The 13,934-nt window shown below is 40.7% G+C and overlaps 1 protein-coding gene across 1 annotated transcript in view; it reads left to right on the top strand.

Moving 5' to 3' along the window:
- Positions 1-301: 301 nt before the first annotated feature.
- zc3h3 (zinc finger CCCH-type containing 3) overlaps positions 302-13,934 on the top strand; it is a 90,211-nt gene continuing 76,578 nt past the window's right edge. Inside the window, exons 1-3 of the mRNA XM_034081691.1 lie at positions 302-362; positions 979-2,419; positions 3,632-3,804. Coding sequence (XP_033937582.1) covers positions 317-362; positions 979-2,419; positions 3,632-3,804 — 1,660 coding nt within the window. The 5' untranslated portion in view covers positions 302-316. The remainder of the gene's footprint in view (positions 363-978; positions 2,420-3,631; positions 3,805-13,934) is intronic.

Raw genomic sequence — 13,934 nt, 5'->3', positions numbered from 1 at the left:
CACAATGAAACATTGAAAATAATAATAGGCCTACAAATAAACTTTAAAATGCCTTTTGTTCATTTGAAGGTTTTGTGTTGCTTTAACTACAATATCAAAGTAAATTCCCCAAACAATTCTATTAACCATATCAAATAAAATCGCAGACAATTACAGGGCACTTTGGCAACAATCGTACCTGTAAGGCAAGACAAAGGGCTGGGAAAAAAAACAGTATCCGCTCTGAAGGCGTTCTGTGATTGGGCGGTTTAACTGACATCATCCAGAAGTGCCTATTTTTGTCGTAGGTTGATGACGAAGACATTCAGTAGTAAACATGGAGGAGAGAGAAGCACTGAAGAGGGAAATTGAACTTTTACAAAGTAAATTCCTCGTTTTAAACCTTAACAGTTTGTGACAAGGCGGGTTAGGAAACAGGTTTCAATTGTTGTCTTCTTTAAATTCAGAGCTGTCTTGTGAATGTTGCGCGTTTTTAAGCATTTAAGAATGAAAGTTTATCGTTAGCTTAGCATCCAGTTCGAAACGCACATTCGTATTAAGACGACACGTTGGTGCTTTTTATCATGTTATTATCTTATAAACAACATTCAATGATTTAACATCCGTAATATACTGCATGTGAAAATATGTAGCATTAGTTAGCTAACTAGGGAATTAGAGTTTGATGTTAATAATGTGTCAACAGGTTAGTTTAGCCAAATGTTCAGATGCAAAGCTTTACGGTAAACGGTCGGTTCACTTAACTGATGAACGCTACAGGAAAAAAACCAGCTTTGTTTTAATTAACGTTACATTTTACAGTATGACATACTGGTCCTTCGTTTTTTCTTTTATCTACAAACTAAATCCTATCACTATAAAGAAAAAACAAATGTTGTGTATAAATCCAACTCTTTACAAGGTCTCTGTTTTCTTTTTCTTTTTTTATAAATCTGTAATCTGATTGTACAACTGAATAACTTATTTTCTCATTCTCAGATCTCATAAATACTCACAAGAGTGTCCATGGAGACGCTCCATTTGCAAGAGATGAGCATAGGCGTCCAGAAGCTCCAACATCCGCCCGGGGAAGAGGTCACAGCACATCTGTCCATCATCATGACAGCTCCAGAGGGAGACAGTTAGCTCCTCACAGCCGTGGAAGTTGGAGGAAAACATACTCCCTGAGCAACAAGAACCCCCAGTCCTCTGTAGTACACACATCAGCTTCTACCTCCTCTGTTGGACAGTCCCAAAGTGTATCTCACAGCACCTCACTGCCCAGTCACAGCAGAGAAGAGAAGAGTGATACAATCACAACTGCCGCTTCATCATTCGGGAAAGTTGCAACAGAGAAAAAACACAGTGATACTCTTAGAAAAACCGGTGCAGCTGTTTATCAGCATGAAGATGAAAAAGGCACTAGTGTTCAACACGAAAAGCTTCAGGGACGGACTCCAGCAATTCAGGATAGGACCGAAACCAGGCGTGTTCTCCTGCCTAAAGAGAAAAATAATGCTTCTGCCGAAGTGGCGCCTTCAGTTGAGTCCAACACCCTGACCAGTTTGCAGAGCAACCCTCAAGCACAGATCAAACCCTCCCTGACGAGCAAAACCAGTACTGGGACTAAACTGACTGCTACTACGATAAAACTAGCAACTCTTACAACTGCTAATGCCATACCACCTCTCTCTGGGCTTTCAGAAGTATCAAAACAACCGTCTGTCAACCCCACAAATCAATCCAGCAAGGGCCAGGCGGGTGCATCTTTTACGGAAAATTCAAAATTCACTTGGATCAAAAGCCAGACGGAGAAAGAAGTGGAGCCCAAACAAGCTAGCTCCATTCCGTCACCCAAAGGTAAATCTGTGACTGTTGCCCCGCCATCAATTTCAAAAGCTGGGGTCGCAGGTGCAAGCCCCCCCATTTTGGAAATCAGTAAGAAAACGCCTACTAAGAAGTTACCTCGAAAGATAAGCTCCGCCAATATAACCCCAAAGACTTCCAAGTACAAATGGGTCTCCTCCTCGGCTGGAGCCCAGGCTAGAATCCCTCGAAAGTCACTATCGCCAAAATCCATGTTTGTAGCACAGAGAGCCGTGGAGAAGGGAGAGACGACCAAGAAACCCAGAGCAGCCTCCACTCCCTCTCCTAAGATCAAAAAGGGAATTGCGGGCTCCTCTCCCAACTCCTCACTGAGCAGCCGTTATCGCTGGAAGGCTGGAGGCTGGAGTTCCTCTGCTGCAGCAACTGGAGTGGCGGCAGTAGCCCGTCGTAGATCTGCCTTCCACTGGACGTCTGAAAAAAACAACAAAGGCGTGAAAGGTGGGCTCGTTGTCTCCCCGTCTGTAACCCAACGCACCTCCCTGATGCCCTCCTCCTCACCTGCTGGGTTCAAGCTCCGCAGCAGAATGAAAATCATTCGGAGGTCTGCTACTGGGTAAGTTATAGTAACGTGTGTCTTAGCTCTGCACCAACACCAAATGAGACCTATCCTGGTTAAATAAAGGTAAATTAAAAATAAAATGTTTAAGAATAACTGTCTTAGGGCTGCACATTTTGGAATAAATAACTAATTGCAATTATTCAGATTGGTATTGCGTTTTGATTCACATTATTGGAGGGATCATTTAGAATTATTATTATCATTGATGATCATGGGGTGATTTAATATTTTAAGATAATCTCTACCAATCAAATATATTTGTTTTATTTCTCCCCAGTTCCTTAAAACTTAATTCAAAATGGTTTATTAACACATATATTGCCTTAAAGACATATTGTGGTTTCTGCTATTGGAAAATTGCATTTTTCAATACATTTTATTTATTTATCATGCAACCCTAAGTCTTTTGCCAGATGGAGGTAGTACAGTATGGCATATCATTTAAAGGGGACCTATCATGCAAAATGCACCTTTTGATGTCTTTTATACATGAATATGTGTCCCCGGTGTGTCAGGGAACTCACAAAGTGTCAGAAAACACAACCCTCTCTCTTTTCCTCCCTACCCACATCTCTAAAAACGGGGGTACAACGGAGCTGATCCAGATTCGATAGGTCTGAAATGAGTTAATATCGTAAATGCGGACCCACGGCACTGTCAGAAACATTGCTATCAGAAACAATGCCTGACTGTTTCGGAAGTAATATATTATCAAGCATCGCTAACACTCAGAGCTAAGCTGGAGAGAGTATGTGTAAAAGTGCAGGAAATTAGCTCACCTTGTGGTAAACCCGCAAGAGAAAAAGCATTTGAGCTCCATATTGTTTCAGACATAATCCTTGATGTGGTTTGGAACATGTTATGGTGTTTAATCACGGCAGCATTTAGCTGACTATCTCGTAGAATTCTGAGCAGGCATTTGCTCCCCCTCCTCTTTTTTTTTTTTTTTCAAGCTAAGGACCCAGATCAGCACTTTAACAGGGCTAAACCAGAGGGATATGAGGGGTGTCTAAAATGCATGATCTGTTTGGTATTTTGTGCAAAACACATCATAGATATGTTTTTTATATATCTGAGACACATAATATATGCCTAAAAATAGACCTTTAATTAATTGTATTTTATTCAACTTAACTTGGATAAAAGTAGCTTCTGATGTATTATTGAGCACATGTTTCTCCTCTGCCCTCTGTCCTGTAACTACAGTGGAGCTGGTTCAGAGAAGGGGGGCAGCCCGTCAGCGGTGAAGTACTCCCCCCGCGGTCGGACGCACAGCTACGCCAGGAGTCCCACAGGAGGACGGAGGACGCCCTCCAGGGAGCTGGTGTCTTTTGGTAGGCACAAGTTGAGGCGGCTCTCCCCCACATCAACAAAGACAGGTAGGAATCAGACACCTATGGTTACAATCAGTCGGGTTCATTGGGAATATTTAGACATTTCGGGACAATTCACTTGAATTGACACTTGATTACATAACTTAATGTAAGGTGCCAGATTTAGCTTGCAGGTTGATGGTATTAAAACAAAGTATAAAGGAGCACATAAGCAAAGCAAAATCCTCCACATAAGCACAATAACGGCACGTAAGCAGTCAGCGCACACAAAAACACAATCACAGCACATATTAAAGCAGATGCACCATTAAAAGCACATTCATCCAAATCCTTTAAAACACAACAACTGCAAAAGCAAGCACGGATAAAAGCTAATAAGCATAGAAAATAAATCAAATACAAGGAATTTGCTTTTGTTTGTAATGGTCCACGCAAAAACACATTAAGAGTAATAAGGTTGTAAAAAAAATTGCTAAAATGTAGCAAATATACAACTATGAAAAATAACCATAAACAAATACTATAAAAAAAATGTTAAGAAGAAATGTAAACAATGAAAATAAACAAATAAAATAAGAACGTTATGACAAATAACTTGTGCAGTAAATAGGAATGTGCAATGTTAACAGTATTGACAGTATTGAGTGTTAAGTATAGTTCTGCTCATTTCATTAGGTTGTTTTTTAATGGACAGTTTTCCCTGTTATGGGTTGCCAACCATATGTTCCTATATTGCAAATCACATTACATAGTTTGAGGTTACAATTGTGTGCAATATTTGATAGAAATGTAAGAACCATATTAGGTGCTTTCACACCAAGTACTTTGCCGTACTTAGTTCCCAGTACTTAGTTCTGATGAACTAAAGAGCAGATCGCGTTCACAACGGAATAAGTCCCTGAGGGAGAATTAGGCAAATGAAGCCGCTGACGTCACTTCTTCTTCTTCTGCTTTGGGTTTATTGGCAGGCCGCAAACAACTTCACGGCGTATACTGCCACCCGAAGTCCCCGACCGGAAGTCCCCGGAGTTGGGGACTGGCTTCAGTAGAAGCTGCTGAGAGTCCCAGCAGCTTCTACTGAAGCCTTCCGAGTAAATCGCCAGAACGCCGACACCTCCTCATCTCCACCGCTCCCATGTTTTATTTTGTGTTGCCATAAGTTAGTCTCTCTACGTTGTTGCACTGAGCTAATGCTAATGATGCTAATGCCAGCAAATACAATGGCGGCTTCACAAAACTTTCAGAGTTTTACGGGGCGTGGTTTGCAACCCGCCCAGCCAATCAGAAATGGGAACCTTTTTCTCCCATGAAAGTACCTGCTCTCTAGCAGGGACTAAAAAGGGGCTGAAAAGGTTCTCATGAACTAAATTCTAGTTTCGGATTTTGTTGGTGTGAACGTGACATTTCAAGAACTATCGGAACTATACTGGGAAAAGTACTGCGGTGTGAACGCGGCTATTGTTGTTTTTTTATTTTTTTAAAAAAAATATTCCTTCTTTTCTCCCTCGCTCACAAGCATGGGGATCACAGCAACCATACAGTAAGACCCACAGCAACATAACTTTGTATATAATGTTGATTTCCCACCCACTCTTTAGTTTAGAGTTACACTGGATGACCAGTTGGTGGTGCTATTGCAACTTGTTTTAGCCAATAACTCTGTCAATAACTGTCCATCAACCACTTCAAAACTCCTGACATTAGGACCAAATGAGTGATTATTGAGATAATTATTAGTTTTAGGATTTGATAATATTATGTTTTGTTTCACTGGTAATGGTTCTTTTGCAGGCCTGTTCTATCTTAGTGCTACGTCTAATGCTACTATTAACATAATTTTAATGATTCACACCTCCCATGATACTAGATTTCCCAGATCAAATGGGGCAAAAGTAAAATAAAAGATACCTTTTTTTGTTACTGCACTCTCCCAAATAGGTTGGGTTTGGTAACCTGTTCTGTTATTTAAAAAAATATATGTTTACATGTAGTTTAGGTAAAATAAATAAATGGAACTAACACAGACGGACTGCTCGGCTTTGGCACCGTCACACATAAGGGCACATTTGGCAGATGGGTCTTTATTTAATCTTCCATATTATAGGATCATATGCACAACTTCCTCTATATTCTATTACATTTACAATACATGTCTGTGCTGCATCACTCTTTAGATCAACCCTTTTATCAGAGCATTGCCACGTCTTTAGGTTTTTCTTATGTATCAAAGTTGGCATAAAATATTTCAAACCGACAGTCAGGGGTTGTATCATCAGAACGCTCTTTGCTTCAGTCTTTGGAACCATTCTTTTTTCTTTTTTATAGTGGCTTTACTTCCACTCAATTAAAAAAAGTAGGACATTGTCTGTTAGATTTATTTGTTGGTTCTTTGTGTCTTAATGTATTGCTTTGTAGTGACTTGTTGTTGCCAAAGGGAATCATTTGGCAACATGTCTTGCTTCAATTCTTGTGTTGTGCCCCAGTGTTATCAGAATACTGCATACTTGTAGAACGTATTCTGTATTTCCCAATATGCTTATTGTCGTAGTACATCGTTTTTGCAGTTAGTTTCCAAAAACCCCTGTATTTCACCAGAAAGATTTTCCTAAGCTTTTAAGGCTGATATCAATTTGTTTTTAAAAATATTCATGGGTGGAAGAATGGATGAACGGATAAATCCCAATTAGGAAAAATATTTTGTTGCCGGTTATCAAAACATTGCAAAGGAGTTTAAAATAAAATAAAAGATAAACAATTTAATAATGCAAAAAAATAACATTAATACAGGCATGCAAAGTAGTTGCAGTTTTTGTATTTACTTTAAATGTAATGCAATGAGATAGGGTTAGTCTAATATATGCAAATTGCGCAGCGTTATCAAAAGAGCAAAACAGTGGAGTCTAGTATTTACCGATTTATACTTTTTCCGCTGTGAACACACCACATACTCATCACATGATTATAAGCTATGTCTTATTGAATTGAGAGACAACTAATTGGCCCTTCAGCCATTATTCCAGCTGTCTCCAGTAGAGGGCAACAGCTCACATCCGAGTATTCCTCCTTGTCTGGGCTTTGTGTATCTGGCTGTCACTAGAGAGGCTCACAGGCACTCTCTAAGAGGAGGTGAAGGGGGGGGGTTTAATTGATTGCCCAATTCAGCCGTGATGGCGAACAAGTGCCGATAGCGGGTAATTTGCAGAGGTGGAGGCAGGCAGCGCCACCGCTATCAAGCCCTGGCACCGCTCTCCTTCCAGTAGATAAAAAGGAGCTAATGCATAATTATCCTTTTGCAAATTGGATTGTTTTAACGAACTGTAGAATATAGGCCTAACCTGATGGAAAGCAATCATTGTTTTTACAGTCCTCCCTCCCTTCTCCGTCTCTCTCCCCTCCTCCCTCCCCCTCCTCTTGCCCCTCCAACCCTCCGGTCATTCTGCGTGTACCCTACACGCCTCATGCCCATCTTGGTGTAATCTCCCATACTCAATGAAGTCAGAAGACATTAGAAAAAGCCATCACTATTAACATTAGGCTTTATTCGTCCCCATGGCTCTGTGTCTATCACTCTGCCTTTCCTTTTCTGATTCTGTAACTTTTGTGCACGTCCTTTCCCCCCTTCCTTTCCTCTCCATCATTTCTCCGTGTCATGTGGACACCTTGAACGGCTTACAGCAGGAACACATGCGTCTCTAATTAAAGAAGGGCATTCAGAATCAAGAGGGTGGAGTGCAGAGGAAGATGGAGTGAGGAAAGCTGCCCACCGTGGCCCGTCTGTGCCTCCGATAAGAGCTGCTAATAAAGCGTAAATTGAATTACTAATGATGGGAAGCAGAGTCCCTATAGATGAGCCCGTTAAAAAGCAACCTTATGACCACTCACACATGCATGATAATACACTCCCAAACAATGTTTCTTAATTTCCTCCTCAATGGCCAGCTTTAGCCTCTCCTCCCTTCTGTTTTCCCGTGGTTATCTGTAGTTTAATTTAAAGAGGGTATAAACTTAAAGTAAGCAGTTAGCGCTGTAATGAATCGAGAGGTGCGCGTGAATGTATGTATCTGCATGTGCGTGGGCCAGCATGAGCCATGTAGCCCAGATAATCTAATAAAGCAGATAAATGTCAGGAGCGGACAGACCTACAAGAGGAAGTGCTGAGCAGTGCGACTTCAGGCCCCATGTGACAGGCTTCGGGAGCGTTTTAGGTCTCTATCTCACTCCGGTTTTTCTTTCCTCTCTCACGCAGTCTCACTCAGTCTTTTTCCTCTCTGTAGCTGTCTTCACCGTTCTGCTAATATGCCTTGTGACTTTTTAAGCCCACTACTGCATATCACTTTGCACACTGCAGCCATTTTCTTCATAATCTTATTTCCAGGTCTGAAGTTTAATGTCAAGAGTTTATCTGCATTTTTAAATCACTTTATGGAAAATTCAATCGAAACAGCTAATGTAGCAAAATCATCACACGATTGATTTTTGTTTTTTAACAAGGTATTCAAATGTTACAGTTCGTCAAGTTATATAACTCCTGGCTGCAAAATAACAATATTGTTATTTGAAAATGTCGGCTAAAAATGTCCCTGTTTCCGGTTGTCTTAGTTTTTTTTTTTACCAACAGTGCAACATGTGTACAGCTCTTGGAATTATTAAGAGATCAATACAGCATTATCAGCTTCTCTGGTTTTACTATTTTATAGGTATGTATTTGAGTAAAATGTTTTTATTTGTTACCTATTTATTTGTATCCTTGCCAATTTCTTTTGTTGTTAATTGATTAACCAATTTGCAGTTTCAATAGGGATTACGCAGCGTCCACACGGCAGCGTGTGTTGAAGCTTGCCGGTGAGCTTGTCTGAAACTCGACCAACAACCAATCACATGAATCTCCCGCCCCGGACACACAAGCACGTGGTTTGATTGGCTAGAGCTTGTACTGGCATATGATTTGATTGGCTGACGCTTCCGCCGAAGCTTCAAAAGTTGAACATTGCTCAACTTTTGAAGCGAGCAACGCGAGAAAAGCGACGCTCCCACAATGCAGTTCGGCAAAGCGTGACGTCACCCAATTCAAAGTGAATGGGCAGAAGCGTTGAAGCTTCAACGCACGCCGCCGTGTGGACGGGCCGTTAGTGACAGCTTTCGGCAGATATGCAATTATTTGAAGAATACGACTCAACAGACTTTAAATATAGATAGAGGTATATGGTATTGTAAATATACATATTATAACACTGTATTTTGGTTTCCATTAGTTTCAATCTGGTAGACTATTCTTTTATTTTTACGTCACCTTCTAGTCCTGTATCTGGCTTTGCCGGAAAAAATGGCAATGGTTCTGAAACGTACAAAAATATCTTTTGTCATTCGTAGGTAGAGTGGAAAGAGGGTTCAGGGTCAAGTTCACATGCAAAAACCGTAGTACTACATATTCTGTGTCAGTATGGACTCCCATTGATTTACAATGGGAAAGTAAATGAGTGGATAATTTCTTTTGAGGTAAATCTACCCACTTCAGCAGCCTGTATAAAGATCAGCAGGTTCTAAAAGTTATAAAATGAGCTAAAAGACAAATGTATAGTTATTTTCCCTAACCATTTATTTGACTGAGCTGATACTGGCCGTATCGGAGTGAATTGGAGGCGGTGCTTAAGAGCGCATGTTTTATGAACCCAAGTCTCCATACTTGTTGTTCCTAAATTCAGGCCCTTTCTGCTATCCTGCACCACTAAGCAACTTTCTTAGGAATAAACAGGCCCGACTCACACGCTGAATCCAGTTCTCTTTATACATCCATGCTCTGTAAGGCCTCTCTTTGCTGGAGGGTTTAGGTTGCTTGCCAGTCATGTTTCAAAGACTGCTTTTGCGAAGATAAGGGTCTGCATTTGTATATGACAGCAATTTGCTATTCTGACTGAATGTAACTCGCCCCGTCAGTAGAGGAATGTTAAACACCTAGTGAAAAACTGTTCACAGATACAGACATTGTAAGAGACATAAATGTGAGTAAAACAATTTGAATGGAGGGAATATTTGACTTTTTATATTGTGACTATCAAGACTGAGGGAGAAATCATTTTTGGTGTAAAATAGTGTCTCATACATCTTGAAACTCATAGATTTATCACTGAATCAGGTCCTGTTATGTATCGTTTGTCTTCAGGTACCAATGCAGACTACTTTTGTACTTATAGTGCAGGGCAGGTCTTAACTGTAGCATGACTCTATCTTGTTACTGAGTTAGTATTTAGAAGCGGATTCTCCCATTGGCTATTCGAGTTTTACTGCTCAGCTGTAAACTTAACACACACACACACACACTTTTACAGTGGCAGTGATGCCACCTTTGCTCTCCGCATCAGCTTACCAACATGCTGCCCCCCCACCCCCAGATACCATGGAACCATTACAATCACAAAAGAATCCCACCTTCCTCACCCCCCCCCCTTCGGGGATCCCGTTACTGTGCCTCCAGTGACCCCATTTATATCTCCCCAAATCATACGTGCTGCTTTGCATCAGGGTCCTGCTCTCTCGACATTTCCCACTTTCTCCAGTGACATGTATGTGCACACTACTGTATGGACAGACATGCAAACACACATGAAACAAACAAGCAGCTGTATGATAATTAAGGGACATCATAAACCATTTGATGGGGGCAGAATGTTTCTCACTCCGATTTTAGTAAACCATAAATAAGTTGCACTTAAAGAATATGTGGTTGCCTGCTTTAAAACCTAAAACCTTTTTTATAAGAAAATGTGTTTTCTCTAAAAGAAAGACCGAGCGCCTGCATCCAGTTGTTATAGTTGTTGTGCAGGTTATTGTTCTTCCATGCCACTTCGGTATTTCCCAGCATTAATGCACTTTTAGCCTTTGCAGACCATGTATATGCACAAAAAAATTATAAAACGCACTACAGGAAAGGAAACTCCTTAAAAGCACAATAGGGCCTTTTAAATTAAATTGTCATTAAAGACTGACCCTTGACTCTAGGTAGACACTACTGAAGCAGTGCATTATTGAACATATAGGAAAGTAATGGTTTATCCCAACCTTTCACTTTTAGGAATTTTGGATGTAAAATCCTTTTAATGAACAGTTAACAAAGTCATTTCAAAATGTATGTTAAAGACATTCAAATGTTGATATTATGTATGCTTCAGTTCATATAAAGCAAAGAATCACACAGCCAACAGTTTGTCTTTGGACCGTAATCCTACCCTTCGGTCAATTTTTGTCTTGGCACACACACGTGTGTTTATTTTTGATAGTTTCTTTGGATCACTCTCTGGTTCACACTTGCTCCAGTGTCTCCCACTTTTCCTTGACACCGCAGACACTTGTCCGCTGCTCCCTTCTCACTGACACACACACGCATGCAGAGGCAGCATATAGAAAATGTTAACCCACTGTGTGTTTTGGATACACAGCACAACATGGGGGTTGCTATGTGTATACGTCACTCTATATCTAATGTATGTGCAGTGTTTCACACAGATCTAAAATATACTTGGGCGGGTGGTGGCAGCGGGAGGGGGGGTGCACGAAAAAAAAAAAAAGTTTTAACAACATATTTATTGACTTTTCATTCCTGTATAATCATTTTGCGCAAAGATGGCACTGTTTGTCAGAGCACTTCATCCTTCTGGGATTTCATGAAGAACAGCTCCAATGCCTGTGTGTATGGGAACGCCTCTGGTGCTGGTCCATTAACTGCCAGTGTTTCCCACAGATCTGAAATATACTTGGGGGTGGTAGCGGGGGGGGGGGGGGGTTGAGGTGACGTGCAACAACATGAACCTTTCTGTTGGTCGCTTGTTAGTAGACCCTTCACGCAATGGCAGAGCGAACAGGTACAGGCAGGGCCCATAATGATAGCCCTATAGTTTAAATCTACTACCCACACATGAACATATGGAAATGGGTTACTATTTAAAAAAATAAATGTATTTATAAATATATTTAGGAACCTATCCATGTGATTTTTAGTGGGGGTCGACCTCAAATCCTCTAGGGGGGTCCAGGGGCATGCCCCCCGGTAAGATTTTATTTTTTATTTTGGAGTTAAATGCATCAATCTGGTGCATTTTGAGGGGAAAATAAATAGACTAGATCTATGGAAACACCTATATTAAACAGAACTGTATACATTCCAATAATCATAAAATCATGGCCATAACTAATATCATACCATTTCCAATATGAAAAAAACACTGAAACTTGTTTATTAATTTATTTTTGGTTCATTTATAGTTGTGAGTGTGTCTGTGCTCATGAATCAGCCTCTCCTGTCTCCCTCCTCTTCCCCCTGCTCCTCTTTGAGGCAGCAGCAAAGACTAGTTTTTATTTATTTATTCATGCATATTTTACTAATCACATTACATTTAATTTAGCTGACGCTTTTATCCAAAGCGACTTATAATGACCGATTACAGGGACATTCTCCCTGGAGTAACTAAGGGCTAAGTGCCTTACTAGTGGTGGTGTTCCTGGCGGGATTTGAACTCACAGCCTTCCTATCTTCAGCCCACCTCACTATCCATTAGACCAATCACTACCCTCTCAAATGGAAATATGTGTTTACATAAATGGTGATCACACCGTTTGAGACCCACTGAGAACTTAGACTAAGTTAACTATCTAAACACTCAGAGAGTCCTTTACCTCACCTGAGCTGAGGTTATCCAGAGATTGAATGACACACGGACCAATCAAGGTCTTTGATTTATGATCTGTATGACAGTGGCCATGTCGGCAGGCCACATCATGTGGACAGCCAGTCACCCTGTGTGAGGCAGGCCACTTAACAGGCCAGAAGGAGGCGAGATCAGAGCAAGGGAGCGAGGGATCATTGTGCACAAGTTAATCGATCGCAGATGGCGTCGTGGTCACGGACGAATAAAAAAAAAACTTAAATGGGTCGCGAAATATACTTGGGCGGCCGTTAATATACCTGGGCGGCCCGCCCAAGTATAGTCTGTGTGGGAAACCCTGATGTGTATTTTGACATTCTCTGGACTTTTTATTGGTCAAATGACTTTTATTGGTTTGTTTGTCAGTGTGTGTGCTAGGGGTGTAACGGTTCACAAACATTTCGGTTCGGTACGTACCTCGGTTTTTAGGTCACGGTTCGGTTCGGTACGTTTTCGGTACAGCAGAAAAAATTATCACAAAACATAACATATTTTTTTTTTAATTATTATTAAACTGTGAATAATGTATTCACTCAAATAAATATAAAATATAATAAAATAAACATTAAGGTGCAGCATTTCGATGAACTGAAATAATCTGTATTTGGACTTTACTGTACTAGTACTCACAAAACATAAACTATTATTATTAAACTATGAATATTCACTCAAATAAATATAAAATATAATAAAATAAACATTAAGGTGCAGCTTTTCGATGAACTGAAATAATCTGTATTTGAACTGTACTGTACTAGTACCTAAGCAGCCAGTTTGACATTATGACTTGCTTGTCATTGTATTTTCATGTTTTTTTAAAGAAAGATGAACTTGTCCACATTGCTTGCCGAAAGGGCAGATCTGCTGGCACTAGCAATGTCTCCTGCTGTAGAGAACACCCTCTCGCTAGGGACAGAGGTAGTAGCAGATACAGCCAGGTAGCGCTTTGCTAACATGGCAACATAAGGATATTTGCCGTTTGTAATAGCTTTGGCTCGGTCTGAAGTTTTTGCGAGTGGTGGAGGCTTAAATGCTAATGGAAGTTGGGTTTGCACTTTTGGTACCGGTGATATTCACGTTCGGGTGATGCCTTTCCAAATGAGTGTGCAAGTTTGATGTATTGCCAGCCGCGTAACCAATTTTAGTTGAACAATGCCGACAAACAGCTTTGGTTCGGTCCACCTGTCTTTGTCCGTCATCCTTGTACGTAACTGCGAAACCAAAATGTTCCCAAACCGGAGACTTCAATGATGCTGGAGGATTTTCGAGCTCAACTTTATCTGCGTTCGCCATTTCGACAGTTCCTCAAATTACTGACTACATTTGAACGCATCCCTCTGACCAGCTCGTCCAATGAAATGACTTGCTCGCTCTATGACGCGTTGATCACAATGGGTGCAAATTACTCTGAATGCTGCGACGCAGCACCTGAGATTACTTCCAAGAAGTTGTTCACGTTCTCAATTTTTTACGTTTAAC

Source organism: Pseudochaenichthys georgianus, chromosome 4, assembly GCF_902827115.2.
Source record: "Pseudochaenichthys georgianus chromosome 4, fPseGeo1.2, whole genome shotgun sequence".
Lineage (NCBI taxonomy): Eukaryota > Metazoa > Chordata > Actinopteri > Perciformes > Channichthyidae > Pseudochaenichthys > Pseudochaenichthys georgianus.
The sequence above is the reverse complement of the archived record's forward strand: the minus strand, read 5'-3'. Positions and strand labels throughout refer to the sequence as shown.